General features: G+C 46.0%; 1 protein-coding gene across 1 annotated transcript in view; it reads left to right on the plus strand.

Moving 5' to 3' along the window:
- Positions 1-20461, plus strand: part of ppp1r37 (protein phosphatase 1, regulatory subunit 37) — a 45499-nt gene that overhangs the window by 2278 nt on the left and 22760 nt on the right. Inside the window, exon 2 of the mRNA XM_015340994.2 lies at positions 14884-14981. Coding sequence (XP_015196480.1) covers positions 14884-14981 — 98 coding nt within the window. The remainder of the gene's footprint in view (positions 1-14883; positions 14982-20461) is intronic.

Genomic DNA, 20461 nt, shown 5'->3' on the forward strand with positions numbered 1-20461 from the left:
GTTGATGGGTTCCGGGCCACCCTGTGTGACCCCGAGCCCCAGAAGCATGTGTTCTGCAGTGTGTCACAGACAGAAGCTCTCGCACTGTGCGCTGGCCAAGACTGCCATTTGAAAATTACCTCCCTTTGTCCTTCTGATATTGTTTACGTTGGGCTGCCAGCGGAGCTCTGAGTGACGTCACAGAACCCGGTGCAGCTGTCTGCGCTGCGTCCGCCCCGTGAGATGCCACCTTAGGGGTCAGCGGGTCTCTCTGGGGAATGGTTATGTGCCGCTGTGCAGCGAAGTCCTTCTTTATGCTGCCAAGCCTGTTTACTACCTGCTTGGAGGGAGAGCTGTACAGGATGAAGTTAACATGTTTTCCAAATCTCCATATTAAACCTACAGGACCAGGGCAACACGACTCTGGTTTATGTCGTCAGCTTTGTCTTTCCTCCTGCGTTTTCTTGCTTGTTGCACAGCTAGCTGTGATCCAGTGTGTCCTGTGTGGACCTCTGGGGTTGTTTTTCAGCTCGACTAATTTGCCGTGTTCACAGCTCTGAGGAAATTAGTTTCCATCTAAACCCACTGGAGAAGCCATGCAGCTCTGCCAGCCTGTCGCACCCCTGCTCACCTTTCAGCTCCTCATCGGTGCTGGCAGAGGAGATGCCAAGCAAACATCCTCTTGTTTGTAGCCATTCTTGTGCAGACAGAAGTTAAATGTTAGGGACAAATCATGAGATAACAATCCAAATCCCAGATCTTAATCAGTGATGTTAACTACGCAGTTTGCTTATTCAGATATGTAACAGTCACCAAAATGAATACCAGGGAAAGGACATGAAATCGCCCAAGACACACAGACATGCATGTCCTGAATGACCCAGTCGCTGACTGTAATGGAAATCTAAAACACTAATTCATTTTCAAAGTTACAAATTACGAAAAGTATTTGTAAAGAAACATTGTGGAACATGGTGTGCTTTCAGACTGCAGCATCCTGCACTAGATTTACTGAAGTTGTTTGTGCCCTGGTAGTTCCTCTTTTTTGGATTTGTGATCTGTTCACATTTTTTTCTGAATTCATTTTGCAGAAGTTATTCACACAATTCGATGGGTGACGTTGCTCCAGTAATTGTTACCCTTTTTGAGCTGTTTTGCATTTGATAGTGGAGTATGTGAAACCGGCCACAGTTCAGGTGAAGGTGCTGCCCTGGATGATGAGGGATGGTTTTAGCTGGTGAAATGTGTCTGTGGCTGGGTGTGAGAGCCCCGCTGTGCTGGCGGCAGGGCCCCTGGGTGATGATTACCACAGCAGTGCAGCCAGGCAGCCCAGAGCCACGGGGGGACACCAGATCAGTGACTCGCCAGCGGAGCAGCATGAAGGCTTTCCATCTGTTTGGCTGCTGATCTTAGAATACAGGCAGGTGGCAGGGAGGTCATTCTCCCTGCAGCTCTCTGGGTTAGTCGGGGGTTTTAGTGTGAGAATTTACGCAAGGAAAAGGATTAAAGGTCGTCCAGTAAGAGCGTCTGAGTTGTTTTATCTGCTGCCTCAGTTGGTTGATTAATGTACAGTCCTATCGGTGCAATAAAAGTGCCACGGGCTCTTTCCAGTGGGATGCCTCACTGGTTCCTTATCTCTGCCCCTCACCCGCATCCCTTTCCCGGTTCTTGGAAAACTGTTTGGTTGTGGTTTCAGAAGCGCCAGGCTGTGTGACATCACATTGGCTTTGTTACCACAAGTGTCATTGCTGATTATTTAAGTTTGAGAAGGAAAAGTCAAAATACTCTTTCCATGTGTTTCTGTTTCTTGCTGGTGCTGATTCTGTCGAGTGTCTGCGCCTGTGGGTGACTGGGGATGTCAGGGACGGCTGGAGGCAGCTGTGTCCGGGCTGGGTTAGCTCCTCCAGAGAGGCAGGGGGCAGAGGGTGTTACCCCCCCTGTCCTGGCTACATAGGCTTGTAGAATGTGGCCTCCCTGACGTTCTCCCATATTCCAGCTGGTGAAACTTCACTTCTCCTCCCCCCGATCTGCAGTGGGGCTCCTGGTGCAGGATGGCTGCTGTGTGTCACCCGGGTGGGGCCGCGCTCAGCTCTTCAGTGGTGGAAGGAGGGAGTCCCTTCTTGTATGTGTAGCTCTTTGGCTTCACACGGATGTGGGGTGAATCTAAACTTTACTTTAAACCTGTGTGCCGCCACCATGTGCTCCTGTGTGCCAGTAGCCCATGGTGTGTGTGTGGTGAAGTGGCTGTGTGCACCTGCGCTAGCTATTCTCAAGTAGTCTAAACCATTCCATGTCTTACAACAGAACCACAGGTTATACTGACCGAGGAGAACAGCAAATATGTTTGAAATTGTTCAAGCTTACGTGGTGGTTTAAGCAAGAGGCCTCAGAACAGGCCAAAACAACTGGAAAATAGCCAGGACTTGAGGTTGTATTAGTATTAACCTAATAATAGCTTGCAGCTGGTAAAATCTTAAGTGGCTTGAGCTGCTCTGGAGTGGGAGTTCGGCTTGTTTCCATGTTACGTGAATAATTATATTACTAAGAAGGTTATAGGACAGCAAGAAAAAGAGAAATAACTGAGCAGACTAGAACTGATATTTAAGTGCTTCGTTTTGGGCTAGTCCAACGCCCTTGGCTTATTGAGCCATATTGAAATGCAGGCCTGCAGAGGAGCTGGTCTGCCGCTCTGAGTGCACGGAAGTCCACAAAGAAAACAGCGAGCGCAGCAACGAGGCAGGGGTGGTGAATCACATTGCATTTACGAGGCTCCGTCAAAACTTTTATGATGTTTTTAGCATTTGGGACATGAATAAACTGCAGGCGCTTGAGCGGGCTGGCGCGCTGAGCCTCCGCTCCTGGACAGGGCCGTCAGGGCTGTGCGCTGGTCGCTGAGCCCGGCAGCCGGCAGGATATTGACCTGCGGGACCCAAGGGACAGGCCTGAGGCTGACCCCTGACCACTGCGTCTCCTCTTGAGTCGGTCACGGGTGCCTCCACCTTAATGCCAATCCCAGAGGCCCTTAGAAACTCCAGATCCAAATTACTGGCAAGGTCAGCGGTCAGGAAAAATTACCTTGTTTCCTAAAGGAGTTTTAAATGTGCATGATTCACTACAAATACAGAAATATGGGAATCTCTACTTCATTGGGTCTTCACAGTGGTTTACAGGGGCTTAAGCCTTTTATATATATTTTAAAAAAGGCAACTTTGAGAACCTAAATACAAACCTGTTACTGTATTGCATGGGGACTGAACTCCAATGGGTGAATTTTATGTTTTTCCACAAAAACTCTTGGGGCGGGACTCTCTTGCTGCCAGTTTGAAATTGAGGGGAAAGCGGGCTCTAGCAGTTTGAAGGCAGGGAGCTGTCAGCTGGTTCAGAATCCTCCACCCTGGTGTCTCGCGCACTTCACTGGCTTCTGATGCGTTTTTGTTTTCCTTGTTGAGCCGCGGAATTACTTTCCAGCTCTTTCCCTGTCAACACTTACGGACTCTTGCAATAAGAAGTTGGGTTTTGGCAAGATTTTCTGCATATTTGTTATGAGTGTCCTGGCGCTTTACCTTGTGTTTGTGAAGTTGCAGGGACAGACGTCCTGTTCCTGACTTCCCCTGGGCTCGCGGGGAGCGCGGCGTTTCCTCTCCCACGGCAGCAGGCTGGTCAGCGCAGTGCCCGCTAGGCCACGTGTTAGTTTCCCCTCTCCAGTTACGAGTCAGTTCAGCCCTGCTGGTACAAGTTCACACTGTCTGTGCGCCGTGTGCCCCTCGACTCGCCCACCTGTTGGGCCCTTTCGCCAGGTGATTCTATATTGGTGGAGCTGTTTCGAAGCTCCTGTCTGACTGCTTCATTCGATGCACAGGAAGCCAGTTGCAGCCTCTGAATAATACACCCCTCTTAATCCTGTCTGGTTATTTAGTGTCAGTGCGGTCATGACCTGCGAGGCTACACATTGCTGTCTGTGGCCTCTGTCATATTTCACACACAGTGCAAACATGACTGTGTGCAGAAAATAGCGCCAGGCAGGAAACAGCTCTTTCTGCTGTGGACTTTCCTCACTGCAGTCTGCCTGGTGCAGTGGAGAGGCCGACGAGTCACAGAGCTGAGTTTATATTGTTATTATTTCCACACCTGCAGGCCTGTGGGGGCTGGGCAGGCTGGGGTGAGCTGGCATGTGCCTGGGGAGCAGCTTGCGCCGCCCAGGACTGCCCATCCCAGGACTGCCCATCCCAGGACTGCCCGTCCCATCGCTCGTGGGGAGACGATGTGCCATCGTGAGAGACTGGCGAGTGGGCAAGCTGTGGCTGCGGGCAGTGTAGCACAGAGCCAACCTGGAACCAGCCGAGGCTGTGAAGTCTTGTCTGGCCTGCTCTGGGAATTGCAGTCTAGTAATTGCGGGTCAACTCTTCGTCCCCCAGTCAAGCGTGGGTTTTACCAGCTATCTTCTTCAGTGGGTTTGCACTTGCAGTGACCAACCCCGACCTCACAACCCGCAGATGCAGCTGTGTAATATTTTACAACTGTTTGCTGCACATAGTGATATTTATTATAATTACAGCCGACTGACGACTTTTTATTCTGGTTGGGTCGTAAGAGGAATGTTCCTTCAGGCAGAACAGGATGGAAACCCCTGATGTTACACCTGCTGTCTTTGTTGTTGTGACCTAAATTTTTTAACTATCCCCTGGAGAACAGGGATTAGCGAACCAGGATATGTTCCACAGATCAGAAATCGGCATGTAGCCCAGGCAGTCTTATTTAAGCAGTTGTTGGTATATTCAAATTTTACATCTGCTCAAATGTGTAATGTTACAGGCTTTTCAATCCGCTGTTGATTAATTGAGTTGTGTAGTGTTGTCAGAGGGGCATTTGTGTGCAGTTTACCCTGGGTTTGCTGTCTGCTCCTGGCTGTTGATGCTACAACAAGGGAGTAGCAGTGGGGCAGTGTAACACATTTATTTGTTCATCAGGAAAAATCATTACTGAAGCATTGCTATGCTTAAGATGAGCACATCGGGTTTCTATTGTTCAGACTATAATGAGAAAGACCACAGATTATAGGTTTTGGTTATGTAATTTTTGTGTCCTGCATTTTAAGTTAAAGTAGCTGTGTTTGGAGATTTTATCAGGCAGTTCTGTTTCACTAATGACTAGTTGCCTTCACTCATTGTGAGCAGGATATTGAATCCTTTCTGTGAACTCCAGAGTACAGTCCAGGCCCCTGCTTGTGTTGCTGACAGAGAAACAACTCCCTGCTGTTGTCAAAGCAAACCTCTCTGTGGATGGTGTCAATATTTGTATGACTCTTTTGTGAAGTGGGTGACTATGTAGACTGTAGTGTAAAACCCTCTATATGGGTACAGAAAGATACAAGTTTAACAACCACCACCAACCCGGTGTTATGAATCTCTTTGTTGTGTCCTGACCATTTCAGACAGAAGCTTTGCAGTGTGTTGTTGTGTCATCAGAGCTGTGCTGGGACCCGTGTCCTTTGGAGGGGTGGATAGGGGCAGTGAACTGGTGTAGGTGGGGTGTTTCCAGATGAGTTTGAACTGCTGACTCTTGCAGTCAGCTACTGAGACCACATGTCTGCTGTTTACGTCTCCTGTTGAGTTCCACTTTGAGTGAAGCTGCCCTCCTTTCTGTTTCTGTTGCGAAAGAATTGTTAAAGCACACGCTTGACCAAAGATTTCTGAATACTCCTCTTGCCCTGGGGGTCTGTTAGCCCGCTGTCCCTTGACTCAGTTCAAGTCATCCGATCCTTGGCCAGAGCTCCTGACCTGTTGCTTGTTTCTACAAAGACCTGCAGTGAGATGGTCACGTCTCTGTGTAATAGCAGAGAAGCTTGTCTGGACTCATTTTCTCCAAGAAGATGCTCAATAAGAGGATCAGTTCTGCTTTCGGTGTTTCCAGTACAGGTCAGCCTTGTGATGGCCAGCCTATTCTCCTCTCTGGCATTTTCACCCGAAAGCCCGAAAAGAGGATAAGCATGCTGGCAGGCAGGAGCGGTTGGGTGCACAGACGTCCTAAATCTCCACACATCCCACTACACTGTTTATGCTGTAAGCAGCCATTTTGAAATAGGAAGCCCTCCCTCCACCTGTGAGCTGGATAGCCTGCCCCCCACTGTGAGGTTGCTTGACCCCCGTCTGCATCTTCGCAAGGGCGAGAGTGTGAAAGCTGTGTTGCTGCCTGGAAGCACTCGTGTGGGAGCTGTCTGTGGGGCGGAAAGGCTATGTGCTTCCAGGTATGCAGTGGTTGCTTGGATTGTCGCATACCTGCCAAAGTTCAGCCGTTAGTCCTCCTTCAGGAGATAAATTACTGTTTACTTTGTGAAGTGAACCTTGTTTCAATAGACAGTTCTCCAAGTTAACCCGTCTGCACCTGTTGCAGTGTTGCAATGCTGTGCTTTGCAAAGTCTTTCCTCTTGATTCTTATAATTTAAAAATCAATTAGAGCTGTGAAGGCTTTAACTTCCTCCACAGGGTATCACTGTAGGCATGTATCAGGACAGTGACATGAGAGAATTCATTTTAGGTGTGTTTTAAAATGTTGAGTTTTAGACCCTGGTGACCCTGCCTTTTTTCCCCGGATGTGATGGTAATGAAAGGTGAATATTTGCTTGATGTAGCCGTGAGGGAAGTGCACACCGCTGCAAAATGTCTGGGCCAGGCGTCTACTGGAGCTCAGGTAACAGAATCCAAGCCTAGATATGTTTCTGGTGACCGTGTCTGGTCCCTGTGCAACTGAACTTGCTGCGCTTCGCCGTATGTGTATACGAGCAGGGAGTTCAGATACCTTGTCTGGTTGGAGGCTGTTGTTGTTCCAGTGTGATAGTACTGTCTGTTATTGACCCAGTGTGAGCATCTCCCAGGTTTTCTGGCCTGTGTTTGTTTCACTCGTGAAACCATCTGGATGCATTTGGGCAGTGGTGAGCATGTGGTAAATGGAGGGACGTCTTTTTCTGTTTTTCCCAACCATACTCCTTCCTCGACTGTGTGTGGCAGTTAAAGTATACTCGCCCGTCCCTGTGCTGTAGCTCGGATGAGCGTCTGCCTGTGGCCGTGACCCTGCTCCTGTGAGGCACCTGTGCTGCACATGCTCCTTCTTCCAGCTTCCTCCTTGCAGGAGCACAGCCTGGGACGGCTGCGGCCCTTTCCTGCCCCTGTCTGAACACTGTGCCTGCTTAGCTGCTGTTTCTACACAGTGCTGATATTCCACACCCCTTCAATTTCACATCAGGCAGAGTACACGGTAGACCAACAGGTTTTATGCCGCAAGATGCATTCTGCTATAAATTATAATTAAATTGATCATTTCTTTGGAGCAGCCAAGCAAGAGTGAGTACCCCTGCAGGAGATTATTTGAAGCTAGAAATGGTTTATAAAGTCAGTTTGTTGAATGGCCAGGCAATCCCAGCTTCCCTCTGTCAGAGTACTGGGGCTCTTCCTGCACCGGACTGTTCCCAGTGTGACTCCCTGCCCTGTGCCAGCCAGTGTGCTGCCACAGTGTGCAAAAACCTTTGCTGTTGTGGCCTGCAGGCTGCGTCTGTGAATGTAATGTGCTTTCTTATGTGCAGCAGTAGTTTCTTTGCCAAATTTACCTATGTAAGCAAATTTATTCAGGTTAATTAGACTTGTGTGATCCAGTAGTTTATGGTACTTTATGTTGCCTCTTAAACACTCTGTACTTAAAAAGCATTTCTACAGGAATGGCACTATTGTTGGGAACAGTGTTTGCTTCAGTGATGCTGCTCACACAGTGGTGTTATATTGCAGCTGCTTCAGTTTTAGGACAAATTGTACCGAACACAAAGACTGCTGTTCACAGGACAACGTGCCGCCGGCTACACATTTAAAACTGAGGTTAAGACATGTGGGAACATGGAAGGAAAAGTTGTACTTTGTTTCCCATTTGGACAAAAATCAGACAGCTACTGAGCAATCCGGTTATTCGTGTTTGTTTGGAGAGAATTTGGGTTCATTTTCGTGAATTGCTTTTGAGTGGAATGGCATCAGAATTCCCAGAGGAGGCATCGGCCTGTCTGTTACTCTGGAAGTGTGATTTGTGATTCTCATATGACTGGTTAAAAGTGTCTGTGTTCGAGGTGTTGCCCTGAGACCATTTCATTGAAGCTGATACTTTCTCTTACAGTAGCTGCATACGTTTCCCTGCCTAGAGAGGTGCTTGCTTTGCATGTTTATCATTGTTTGTCAAATAATCTAGCTAAAATTACAACCGAACATACTTTTATCGAAATGTTCTCGCTGCTATCAAAATCTGTTAAGGAACAGGGGCCAAGTGTAATGGCAGCAGCGTAGCTTTCAGAGACAGTGAAAGATTTCAGGAAAGTGCTGACAGTCTGTTGCAGAATGGTGAGCCAGATGTGCTGCCCACAGCTGTATTTCTGAGGAAGCATACTTTCTAAGATGTGGTCTAGCTTTCTACTAGGTGGCCACAGTCCAAATTTCCAATGTTCTTGTTAAAGAGAAAGTGCTTTGTGTCGGCTTCTGCAGTTCTCTTTCCTGTCTCTATTCTGTCGGGAGAGAAAACAGCTCAGATGCTGCTCTGACTGCAGCAGCGTCCCCTGTCTTGTTCTGTCAGGTCTGAGCTCTTCACAGATGGTCGAGGGGGGGATCTGACTTTAGTCAGCCTCCCGTTCGCGCTCCTCGCGATGCTGGGGTTAATGGGTATGGGTGAGGACAGGGTGAGTGGCAGAGGGGAGATAAAGGGACCCATCAGGAAGTATTATTGCTCGTTGATTGGATGTGTTTTGTCACAGCACATCAGTGCAAAATAACGTTTCCTCCAGCTTTTCAGAATAGATTAATTGGAGGCAGACGTGACTTTCTGTCAACACTTCCTTCACGGTGGTCAATGTGTTTTTCTTCTTGAAATGTATCATATTCTTTCTCTCCCCAGCCAGCAACACTCTGCTGCTTTGCCACTCTACTGTAGCTCTCATGTGAGCTGGGGGGGGGGGGGGCTGGCAGAGGCTGGCCTCTCATGTTGCTGTTTTGCAAAATTCTGCTTTTCAGCCAACAGATTCTGGTCTGTGGATTTTGATAAGAAACAGTATATCTGGGCTTCTGCACAGACAGTTGCTTGCATGACATGAATTGGCCCTGTACAATTGTTTCTGAATCATGCATGTTTGTTTCAAGTGTTTAAGTAGCTGTCTGTCATTTTCCTGTTCGTCTGTCATTTTCCTTTTCACTTTTTTAACTTCAAAAGCACCATACTCCATAACACTATCCTAGGAGAGGCTGGCACACAGAGTGTGTGGCAGGGCTAGGTCCCCGCTGGAGAAGCACACCTCAGATACACGCCTCCGCACAGCTAAATCATAGGTTTTCACCCATGAATCTGGAAGCAGCTCACTGATTCCTAAGAACAGAACTGCAGAGTCTCCTGGTGAGCAGAGCTGAATATCCCAGAGGCTGTCTGTGCCAAGTATTTACAAGGAAAGCAACTGATGAGACGCAAACCCTGGGACAGCCCTGCAACATGCAGGCAGGGAACTGGTCCAGAAGCCGCCCTTTTCCCTAATTTTAATGCCGCTGCTGTAATCCTGCCAGGTATTTTTCCTTTATTTTTTTTCATTTGGGTTTGTATTATGCAATCTGGACTCAAAGGGAGGGACACACAAAGTACAGCTTTCATGTTTTTTTAAGGAAAGTAGGTTAATCAATAAAATCTGCAGCCTACTCTCTTGTGCACAGTGTTGCGTCGGGGATCCTGCGAAGCTCTGTGCTTCAGTCATTCAGAGCTCTTCCACAAGCTGTCCCCTGAAAGCCTGCAGCGCAGTGCACCATGCAGCTCTTCTTGTTTTCCACATGGCAGGAGTTCTGGTCCCCACTCACGCTTCTCTTACTCCTTGCCCATGCTGTACAGTGGACTTGAGCAGCCATGGCAGAGTCACAGAAGGCGCAGAGGGCCCTCGTCTCCTCTGCTGCCTTGTCTTCAACAGTTTCAGCATCCATATGGGTTTGTGTGTATTACTGGCATGAGCAACACAGAAGACACTTTAGAAATTAAAATGGGTTTTTATTAAAAGCCTCATTTTCTACAGCACCATCTGTGGGCAGGCTGGGCTGTGTGTGGGGCAGATCCTGATTTCCCAAGTCAAACAGTGCTGAGTTTTGGACCAGAGTTAACAGGATCTGGTCATCATGCAATCACGGGGTCTAATTAGACTGGAAGTTAAATGCAAAATGCCTTGTTTTGTGAACTCAGTGAGCCAAACTCCCATTTATTTCTTTCACAGCAGTCTGCCGTGAACTGAGTCTGTCACTCAGTTTCAATGCTACCTTGTCCCGGACCTGTGTCTTCTGTGCCAGTGTTAATTGTGTGCCCAGTGTTAATTTGGATGGAGTTCCTTCACATCTCAGGTTTCTGAAAAAGCAATGATATATGCAGGCTGGGCCATGCAGCGTGGGACACATGCGTGCACTGCAGGGACGATGCAGTGTGTTACTGCTGGGCCTGAAGACTGCAGCCTCAGCGGAGATTGGATGTGTTTGTTCAGCATAACAACCAGACAGGTGCATAAAAAGGCTGTGGGAACTTGCAACAGCTTGGGGCGAACTGCCCCCCTTCCTCAGCCCCAGTGCAGAGGTATAAGGACTAAGGTGAAAGCAGCACCAGATCATCTTGCTAGAGTATTTTGAACAGGAATAGCTGTCAGCAGCTCTTCCTGCTGGGCTCCCCTGTGTCTGTTCACTGGTAGTGCTTTTTCTTTCCGAGTCAACAAGAAGGAGCTTAAATACTTAAGATATCTGAAGTCCTTATTGTATTTAAAATATTTCTTGTTTTAAAGTACCCTTTTGTAAAAACCTGCACTGATGTACGTTTAGTTAAAGCTGTTTCCACCCTTTCAGTGTCTTCTGTGCTGCAAAGAGATGGGCTTTTTAGACGCATTTCCCACAACACAGAAAAAGACAGAGCAGTTCTTAACTCTTGCAGGTTGGTTGTTCTGTACTGTACAGCAGAAGTGCGAAGTGCTGTCTGAATTATGTTCTTCTAATGACTCAGAAGCATGAAAAGCAATGCCTCTGTAATGATTTCTGGGGTTTACTAATCCTAACTTCTTTTCAGTATCTTTGAATGGAATTTCTTTTCTACTTCTTCCAAGACCAGTCTCAGTGGAAGTGCTATTAATAGATAGCACTGTGCTGCATGGGGCAAGTAATTGACTTCCTGTGGGTGTTTCAATGCATCTGCTGACCTGCATGGTCAGTCAGGTATTTCAAAGGATCCACTGCTTCCTAAACTACTGCCTGTTTTCAGAATGAGAACTCCTCCGATCTGTGAACCGTGAAGAGAGCAGATTGTAGCCTATACCTCACTCGTGTCTCACCGTGCTGTATATGTTCTGTGTGCCTCTCTGTGGATAACTGTTAGAAATCAGCATGCATAACTTCTCAGAGGATTTAAAATGATCCCTGGATCAGAAGAAATACAAATGAGCTTTAAAAGAAAATAGCTTATGTTGTTAGTCATTAACGATTTTATTTTTATTTGGGTGTGAGGCCACGGGGTGTGTTATTGTTCAAATACATGATCATGTTACAATGCTCTGGAAAAACAGATCTGTTGACTTGTCTTGTGGATTTTAATGTAGTGGTGAAGTTCTTTGAGATTCTCATGTTAATTATACTGAGGATTAATTCACTTAGTGCAGAATAAATAAACTAATTTGTATTAACAACCACATAAGGATTCTAAAATTGTGCCTTTGATGTAGCAATCAAAATTAAACATAGTTTGCAAAACATTTCTGTCTTCTTTATGCTGTCCTGTCTGAGCACCTGTCCGGTCAGGAAGAGCAGAGAAGCTGTCAGACCGCCGTCGCAGTCCAGGGCTGTCAGCGGGGGGGCTGGGAGTCATTTAGCCCCACTTCCAGAGCCACCTGTTGGTGCAGTGCCATGGGAAGAGCCCATGATCTCCCACAGTGCTGGTGCTCTGCTGCAAGTCGTGCCAGCTTGTGAACAGCTTGGGGCCACTGCCATAGCTCTGCATTGCGTGCTGCATAATTGCTCAGTATTGTGTTCTTCACAGAGCACTGCAGGAGGAGGAGATGCAGTAGGGATGATTGGGGACTGAGACGTCTATGGTTACTTTCTCTTTAGCACAATTTTCTGTTCCTCCGCACCTGCAGTCTGTTCACTGCAGCAATAATCCTGATTCACACAGTGTCGGCAGCACCAAGACGGACACTGTTTTTTCTGACAGGCAGCTCATGCTCCTGCATGTTTACCGTTATCAAGTGGAAGCCACTATTGCAGAGTTCACACTTGTGTCATTCGTCACGGAATGTGAAGTCACTAAGAGCCAATTTAGATGCGGTGGCTGGAAAAGCTGTCTGGATGCCGGTGACTACCCCCCCAGTTCACAGCGGCTGCAGGGAGTGTCGCTGGAATGAGAAGGAAGAAGTGCAGTGTGCCTCTTGGCTTGGGGGCTCGTGTTTTTTAACAAGAGCCTGTCGAAAGTCACTTTGATGTGTACATATGCATTCGGTAAATTAAATCAGTCGTCTTCTTTTCTGGTCACCTGAGTCAGAAATCTCAGATGCATCATAATGAAGGGTCCAGAGTGACAGTATTGTTCAAAATGAAGGTCAGAAATGCCCCACTGTGTGTTACCTTTTCATTTAGCAGTGCAGTGTTTTATATTTATCTGTGTCTGATTGGTGCAGATTTTCATTTTCCCCCTCTGGCTCCTTGCTCATACTGGGCAGCTAACAGAATCACTGGGTCTGGCTCTTCTCTCCTCATCTCATCTCCCCTCCCCTGCACAGGCCGATTTTGCTTTTGAATATCATTGTTTTTGCCTTTAACTACTTCTATCCTTGTGCACAAAGTACAGCGTTCGTACAGAGAGTCATTGTATGAGTAGAGAAGTCTGTTGCTGCATTGGGAAACGTCTGCTGCTGTTGTAGGTGAACATTAAGAAGGGTTTGCTTTTATTCTGTTGGGTTAAAAGGCATCTTTGGTTGGATTCTGTTTAACTTTTGTGCTGTAATATTTAGCCTGTTTTATTTCTAGTGATAGTTCTGTTACAGTCAATATATTCTAATATATTCTAATGTACCTGCTACATTCCTGAATTAACTTTTAATTTTCTCATAACAAAGTAGGAATGACATAATTGGGCAGTTATGTTTGAATACTCATTATCTGAAGGTTACAGTGAGCGGTGAGCACACTGATGAGACAGTAGTGCATTTTAAAATCGTTTTAACATCTTTGGATTGTTTTAAAAATGAAATTTATTGTTTAGTAGCATAGAAAGGTTTTAACAATTAACTCAAGAGAATGTAAGATGTCTGTTATGGTAGAAAGCTGTCTTATTGTTTTGTTGTTGGGTGAGGGGGGCTGTGTGTATTATCTCCTAAAACAGAAAGCCCATGTTTTGGTCAGCTTGTAAACTTATTGTGGTTAAAGCTATTTATTATATTCAAGGACAACACAAGGTGTAATGTGTGAAGGTAGTTTATATCGGAAAAGCCTGGTCAAATTTTAGGAATTGCAGGCAGACCACCTGGAATTCAGTCAGGGACGCCACGCTGGGAAACAGTGCAGGATGCAACACCAGAGTGAGCATAAACACAGCAGCACTGGTTTGCTAGGCCTTGGGGTGCAGCAGGGCCTGGTGTGTCACAGTAGGGCCGGACTGTCCTGCTGTCTAGGGAGGCGCAGATTTTCACCTTGCAGGGATCAGTAAGGTCAGTCAGTAACTTTTCATAGAGCAATCTAGTCATGTTTCTGCTGCCTGGTGCAGCTGAATTCCAGACAGGTAGCAAAACCAGAGGCAGGCAAAGTATACAAAGGGCCATTGTCACTGTTTGGATAATTAAAGCAAATCCAGCACTCCTTACTTTATGGTCTTCAGTAATAACTCAAAAATGACTTTGGCTGAAACTACCCCCAAAGGTTGTGTAATTATTACTTTTACCACAAGAAAGGCCAGCAAACCTCAAGTGGCCGGCAGAGAGAACACAGACTACTGGAAAGAGCCCAGAGTAAATTAGGCGGCCCTCTCTGAGCTGAAGAGGTTCTGAACAATAATGCCTTTAGCAAGTACTGGAGAAAGATGAGCAATAGAACTGTGGTGTTCAGAGCTGAGCAGTGCTGCAGTGAGCTTTTCAACAATGGCTGTTTATCAGAGGGAACACAGCACAAGCCTCTGTCCCCCAGGTCTGGCATAGCAGCTGTGATCTCCCAGGGGAAGCTGGATCAGACTCCTATTGCAGAACAGCTTTTATCCTTGCCAGGTTTTACCAACTGCAGGCTCATGTGCAGACAGCACTGATGAAGCAGAAAAGTGTGTATTTTACGGTGTCATAACCTCGGTGTACCCAACGGTGCACAGAATGAGGTAACAAATTTAAAATATATAGAGCATGATGCTGACTTATATAAGAGGTATCAGCAGACAAAATGTGAAGGTGATCAATCTTCTGAGTAGCAGGAATCTGAGCTGTTCTGCTGTGGCTTATTTGGAGCAACGAACATTCCCTGATTATGTCCTAATCTGTCTGGACTTTGTGTTGGACTGGTTGCTCAATCAGTGAAGGGGGAAATTGCTTTTCTGTTTAACTCTTTTTAAATTAAAATTCCATTAATGGCAAATCTGCATGATAAATAGCAGTAACACTGCAGCCCCCGGAAATCACTGAAAGGTGATTTGAATCAGTAATGTCTGTTTTATGTATATTTATTGCTTAAGTTTATTTTTGCTTTCCTAGAGCATTTTTCTGCTCATAATAATAACACCTACACATAGTAATTCTTTTTTTGAAAGTCGTCCTGATGGATGTTTGCTGCTGTTGTTTCTGGTGGCAACATGCCTGCTCTCTCCTCCAGACCACTCTCTGAGCCGCTGTCTCGTCTGCTCTTCCCACAGCTCAGAACGTGACGGTGGAAGAGATCCTTGCAGCATACCGCCAGGCCTGTCAGAAGCTGAACTGCAAGCCCATACCGAAAGTGCTGAAACAGATACAGGTAACATGTCGCCTCCTTGTTCCGCTGCAGAACTAACAGCTGGCAGCTCAGTTTTAGGTCACTGCCTGATGTCCTTTGAGTTCAGTGAGCTCTCATTCATTTTGGCACATCAGCAGCTGAAGTGTTCAAATGGATTTACTCATTGGAGATGCAAGGCTGCAGCTCTGTAGACATTTGTTTTTATTGCACTTGGTAAGGAAGTGAGTTGCCTTGTTCCAGATACAGGGTGTTCATATGTGGCTCTGTAACTGTAACGCACAACTCCCAGTGGGTTGAAGGTACAATTGAGCCAGTGCCCGGGTTTCATCAGCAGTGTGCCAGACAGAGTCGTCAGTAATCATCATGATTTGAAATCAGTAAGTGGTAAATGTAGTCAATATCGCATAAATGTAAAATTATTTTCTCCTTTGGTGGTGCAAAAGCATGAAATTGCATTGTCAGTATGTGGCGTGCTCTACTAGTGCAAATTCTCCATAAAATTACATACAACATTTATTTTTATTCAGCTTTAATAATTACATAATTTTTATTGTTTAACCGTTTTTTTCATTTTTTCAAGAAATTAAATATTATTTTCCTGTTCCAGGGAAAACAAATTCCAGAAAAATTGTAGTTTTTTCAAAGGAAGTAAAAGCTTTAAGTGAAGTAACATTCACATGAATCACTAACTTTCACATGTCACGCTAGGGAAAAATTTACACGAGAGGGAAAAAAACAGGATGTTGAAAGTTGTACCTTTTACACAAATTGTTTGCTTTAATATCTGTGCAGATGGGGATGTGTTATTATACAAAGTATTTCTTTAGCTAATGCCTTTAGGGAAATTACTTTTAAAAGAATTGCTGAACTGTAAAAATCGAGGGAGTGGAAAAGTTGCACAGTGAATGGTATAACCATGGAATTGAGCACAATGGAAAGACGTGACACATAGTGTTCCACATTTCTGGGGTTTATCTTACCAAGCCATGCCTCACTTTAAAAAGCAATTAGCAGTTATTACATCTTCACTATATCCCAGATTAGTCAAATGTATTCATTGTTCTCTGGGTGTAGGATGTTTTTTTTATCCTTATCAGCCCTAATTATTTTGATGTATTTTAGTTAAGAGTTTTGCGTTATTTAAATTATGTACATCTTTATGCTGTCAAAATGAAGATTGTTGGGGTGTCTCATTAACATAGTCAGCTGAAATGAACACACAGCCCCAGGCATACATGTCACTAGCCTGCAGGGCTGAAGTCCTAGTTGGGCTCTGGGTGTAGTGATCAGCTTCCCATGTAAACAGTGCTTGAGGGACTGAAGAGGCACAACGCTCAGCGGCAGACTTGTAGACATGAAATGCAGCTCTGGCCTTGGTTTGCAGCTAGAAGATCTGGTTTATTTCAGTGACAAACATAACTGCTCAAAAGAAAGTTTAGAGTGAGGTCATGCAACGGAAAACATGGAGCACAGCTGTACAACTCGCCTGAAGGGCAAACTCTTACTACAATTAAAAATATCCATTGTGTCACTTGTCAACTGTGAACAGGATTCCCCCAGCAGTGGGGAATTGTTTAACAGAGCCAGGTAGGTCAGTGTTAGTCAACCCGGTTCTCAAAGAAACAGCGCCCCCTGTGGCATTTGCAGCTGGTTTGAAGGGGTATGTGTTGGAGGAGCTTGTCTGCTGCTCCTCGTTCTGCCTGTGCATCTCGAGTCACAGCTGGAAACACATGGCGATTCAGTATTGCAATCAAATATTCATTAAAATATTGAGGTTTGAGGTCTGATGTTCTGGAGTAGGTAGACAACCTAAAGCAGCTCTGCAGAACTGGTGACAGGTCCCTCTTTTTAAGCATGGCTGACTCATTATTACCTCTCTGTCTTCGGACATTCCTGCTGACTGTCAGCTGGAGTGGAGATCATGAGACAACCCGTGCAGAGCACAGCTGTGACATTTCTGGAGGGCTGAGCTCGTTCTGTAACATTTTTTACTGCGGTGTGTCTTTGCTTCATTGAAGAGAATTCCAAACATCACTCTGGACTGAAAATAACTCTTCATAATTATACCTGTACTGTCATGCTTAAAACACTGTAGGTACCTCCTGTCTGCGGTGCAGCAGACCATTATTATTAATCACAAAATCATCCAAGATGGTAGAGAGCTGACAAATGTGAGGAAGATGGACTTCCCAGAGTGCATGGAATGAGTCCTAATGAGGTCAGGCAGCAGTGTCTGTGGAGTTACCTCTGTTTACAAAAATGTGAGAGTGATCTGCTGTGATTGCACTCACTTCACAACACGGTATTATCAGCCTAATGTGGTGAAGCCAGCACAGTCAGGCTGCCAGCCTGGCCCACTGCAGGGCTTGTGAGGGTCCCTGCAGTTCAACATGATGAGCATGGTTAGACTGTGGGTTTGCAGTCACTATACAACATGCTGGAAGTCTCCCGTCTTGTTGTTTTAAATCACTTGGGCTTTACAAGTAGGGCAGGGTTTCTTGACATTGACATTGAGTGTTTTATCTTTTGCTTTTAACAAGAGGCGGTTGAGTTGTGGTTGGCTGGCCTGATGTCTAACAGGCTGGAAGGTCACCTCAGAAGCACAGGGTTCCAGCAACACAAAGCCACCTACACTCTGCTAGGGGTGCTTTTCTGTTTGGCCGGGGACTGCCGGTGCAGCTGAGCCTGTGCTTTTCATGACTCCCCAGGAGACAATGGTCTGAGGTGTGCAAGCTTGCAGTGCAGGGGCTGGTTTGCTAGTGAACCTCAGGACAGCAGAAAACTGTTGGTCGTGTTTTCCTGGCTTGACAGCGAGGTAGATCACAGACAGCAGAGTCTGACACCCCTCAGCTGAAGCCAGCAGAGCAGGTAGGTACGGGAGCAGAGACACTGGGACTGATGTGTCACAGAGCTCCTGTAGAAATGTCCAGCTGCAGTAACTTGGAAAAGGTCCTGCCTGTGCTGTGGCTCCAGGTCAGAGCTTAGCTGAAGGAAGATGGTTCGTGACGGTGAACATTTTCTAGGTGAGTTGTGCCAGAGCACGTTTTACCGCTTGTTGAGTTTTAAGTCAAACAAATGACCAGACACACAGGTCTATTACTGTCCATACCTTGATGTCTGCCTCCATGCCTTTAATTGATAGAATGAGAAAACTTCTGTCCTGATAAAACAGTGTCACAGCATTGTGTTTTCTGTCAGGGTTCAGTTACATCCCTCTACTGTTCGTTTGAATGTGGGACTCTGGGGAGACATCCTATGGCTTGGAAGTTCATGTGTAGCTTTGACATAGTGTGTGAACTCCAGAGCTCATGCAGCCCCATGGGCTAAGTTTACACTACATGCTTGTTTGTGTTTCTTTCTTTATGGCTTGAGTGCTTAGGCAGAACATTTGTACCAAGTGCGCTGCACGGCCCTCAGTGTATATTTATATTTGTTACTTCGTGGCTGGCAGCACCTGAGCCACAAAGGAGAGAGCAGAGGGACCTTGCATGTTGCGATTCAAAGAGGGGGAGATCTGTACAGGTTAGCTGCAGTCAGCTGGTACTCATAGGAAAACTTCTCCCAGGATTTTCTTGCGCCATCCTTTAATCCCAGTGAGTCTTGAGCTTCCTGCATTGTCACAGTCTGTAGAAAATATTTAAAAACTGTGTGGGTGGGTGCGCAGATCATTAGTTCTTTTTACAAAGCAACTGAAAATGTTGATGTCAGGTAGCTATGGTGTTTGGTAGAACTCTCAAGAGTACCAGTGAAGCTTTAACTCAGGCAGAATTAAAGACTGATGTTTAAAGAACAGCCTTGAGAGAAATCTTCTGAACTTTACGTGACAGATTACCCTCGGAACAAATGCATTATATTTTAAAAGCCTTTCTTTATTAGCACATTTTCTTGGGACAATATGTGCCAGTGCTTGTTCATCTCTAATTTTATATTGCAGGGCTGCTGCCTTCTTGAGGATATATGTAAAGTTGTGCATGTGGATCTCACAAATTCCACACACTGCTCCTGAAGGAGGGGATGTGTTTAAAGCCTCCATCTGTATTTTCAGATGACATGTCCACATTTTTACTGATGTTTTGTGAAAGCGCATGTTGTTTCCAAAGGCTTGTGAAGTCTTTCCTTGGTCTTTCCTGCTCGCTCGCTGACAATGAGACAGGCAGTCTCGTCTTTAAATATTTTACATAATCAGTGTGCATGTCCACTTTTACATTCTTAAATTTCTAACAGAAGGTGCTTGGCTCTTCAATGTTGTGGCTTTGTCAGGTTTTTTAGTTGTTTATTCTGTTTTGCAGGTGTGTTATTGTGTATCAGGAAAAAAAAAAGTACACGCTGGGCAGAAGAAACTGGCCTGTGACTGCCTGCCTGCTACAAATTCATATATGTAAATGAACAGGCACCCAGCCTGAAGAATTTTTCATGATAAAAAAAAATGAGCTGGTAAAAAAAGCTGCCCTCTGCAGAGAGAATTTGCATTTCTATTATTTCCTTCCCAGTCTCATCATCAGTGCTTGGACAGCAAGGAGATAACACAGCAGGCTGTTTCTGCTGGCCGTGAACAATGATTACATTGTATTGCTGTCTCTCTCAAAGTCACAATGAGAGTCAGTTTTCACCCTTTGCAGAGCACTGTGTGGGAGGGCTAGCTGCTTAATCTTTCTGCCATAATTATGGCTTAACAATTCTTAATTTTTAGATTTCTAGTGTTTTGGTCATCTGTAACAGCTAATGAACTGCACAGCTGACATTGAATTGGAGTCTTTGACTTTGCCACTTACGTTGGCATGAGGAGAACAGAGCAGAAGCTGTGCTGCACGGAGTGAGCTTTACAAGTGACGTGTGGCGCATGACCCCTATCTTTTGTCCTTCTCTCTTCGTGACCCATGTGGGCAAGGAGAGGCTCGGTGAGAACCGGAGTGGGTTGAGCTTCTCATTGAATTACACGATTACGGTCACTATTCCACCAGCTCGTACGACACCGTGTCCCCTGAGTGCTTTGGGGAGATGCACGGAGGTGTCAAGACAGTTGACAGTAGTGTTAACACCATAAACAAGTTGCAAGGACCACAGGATATGGCATCTACCTGATGAGGGAAAACACAAAACAGGTTTGTCAGGTCTGGTGTGGTTCACTGTTGCTCAAGGCTTGTGGGTATAAGCAGCAGCATCCAACTAGAGTATCAGCTTGTTTGCAAAACTGAGCAGGCACAGTGAACTACTATCAACCACACTTTGGCACCATTCATCTTCTGCTTGTGTAAAAAAGAACGGATTTCCACTGAATTTCCAGATCGGATGGGATGCTGTACCCTTTGGCTTTATGCACACACAGAGCGGTGTGTTAATTGGTTTGGGAACGTTATGAACGGCGGCCGTCCCCCGTGAGGCTGCCGACTCCGGCTGGCAGGTTTTGCAAAAGCTGGAGGTGAGAAGAAGTGAGCAGCCTCAGCTTCCTGTCCTTGAACCTGCAGGGCTGGAAGGGGTCGGGGACTGAGCTCGCCCTGTCT

The sequence above is a fragment of the Lepisosteus oculatus genome, chromosome 3 (assembly GCF_040954835.1).
Source record: "Lepisosteus oculatus isolate fLepOcu1 chromosome 3, fLepOcu1.hap2, whole genome shotgun sequence".
Classification (NCBI taxonomy): Eukaryota; Metazoa; Chordata; class Actinopteri; order Semionotiformes; family Lepisosteidae; genus Lepisosteus; species Lepisosteus oculatus.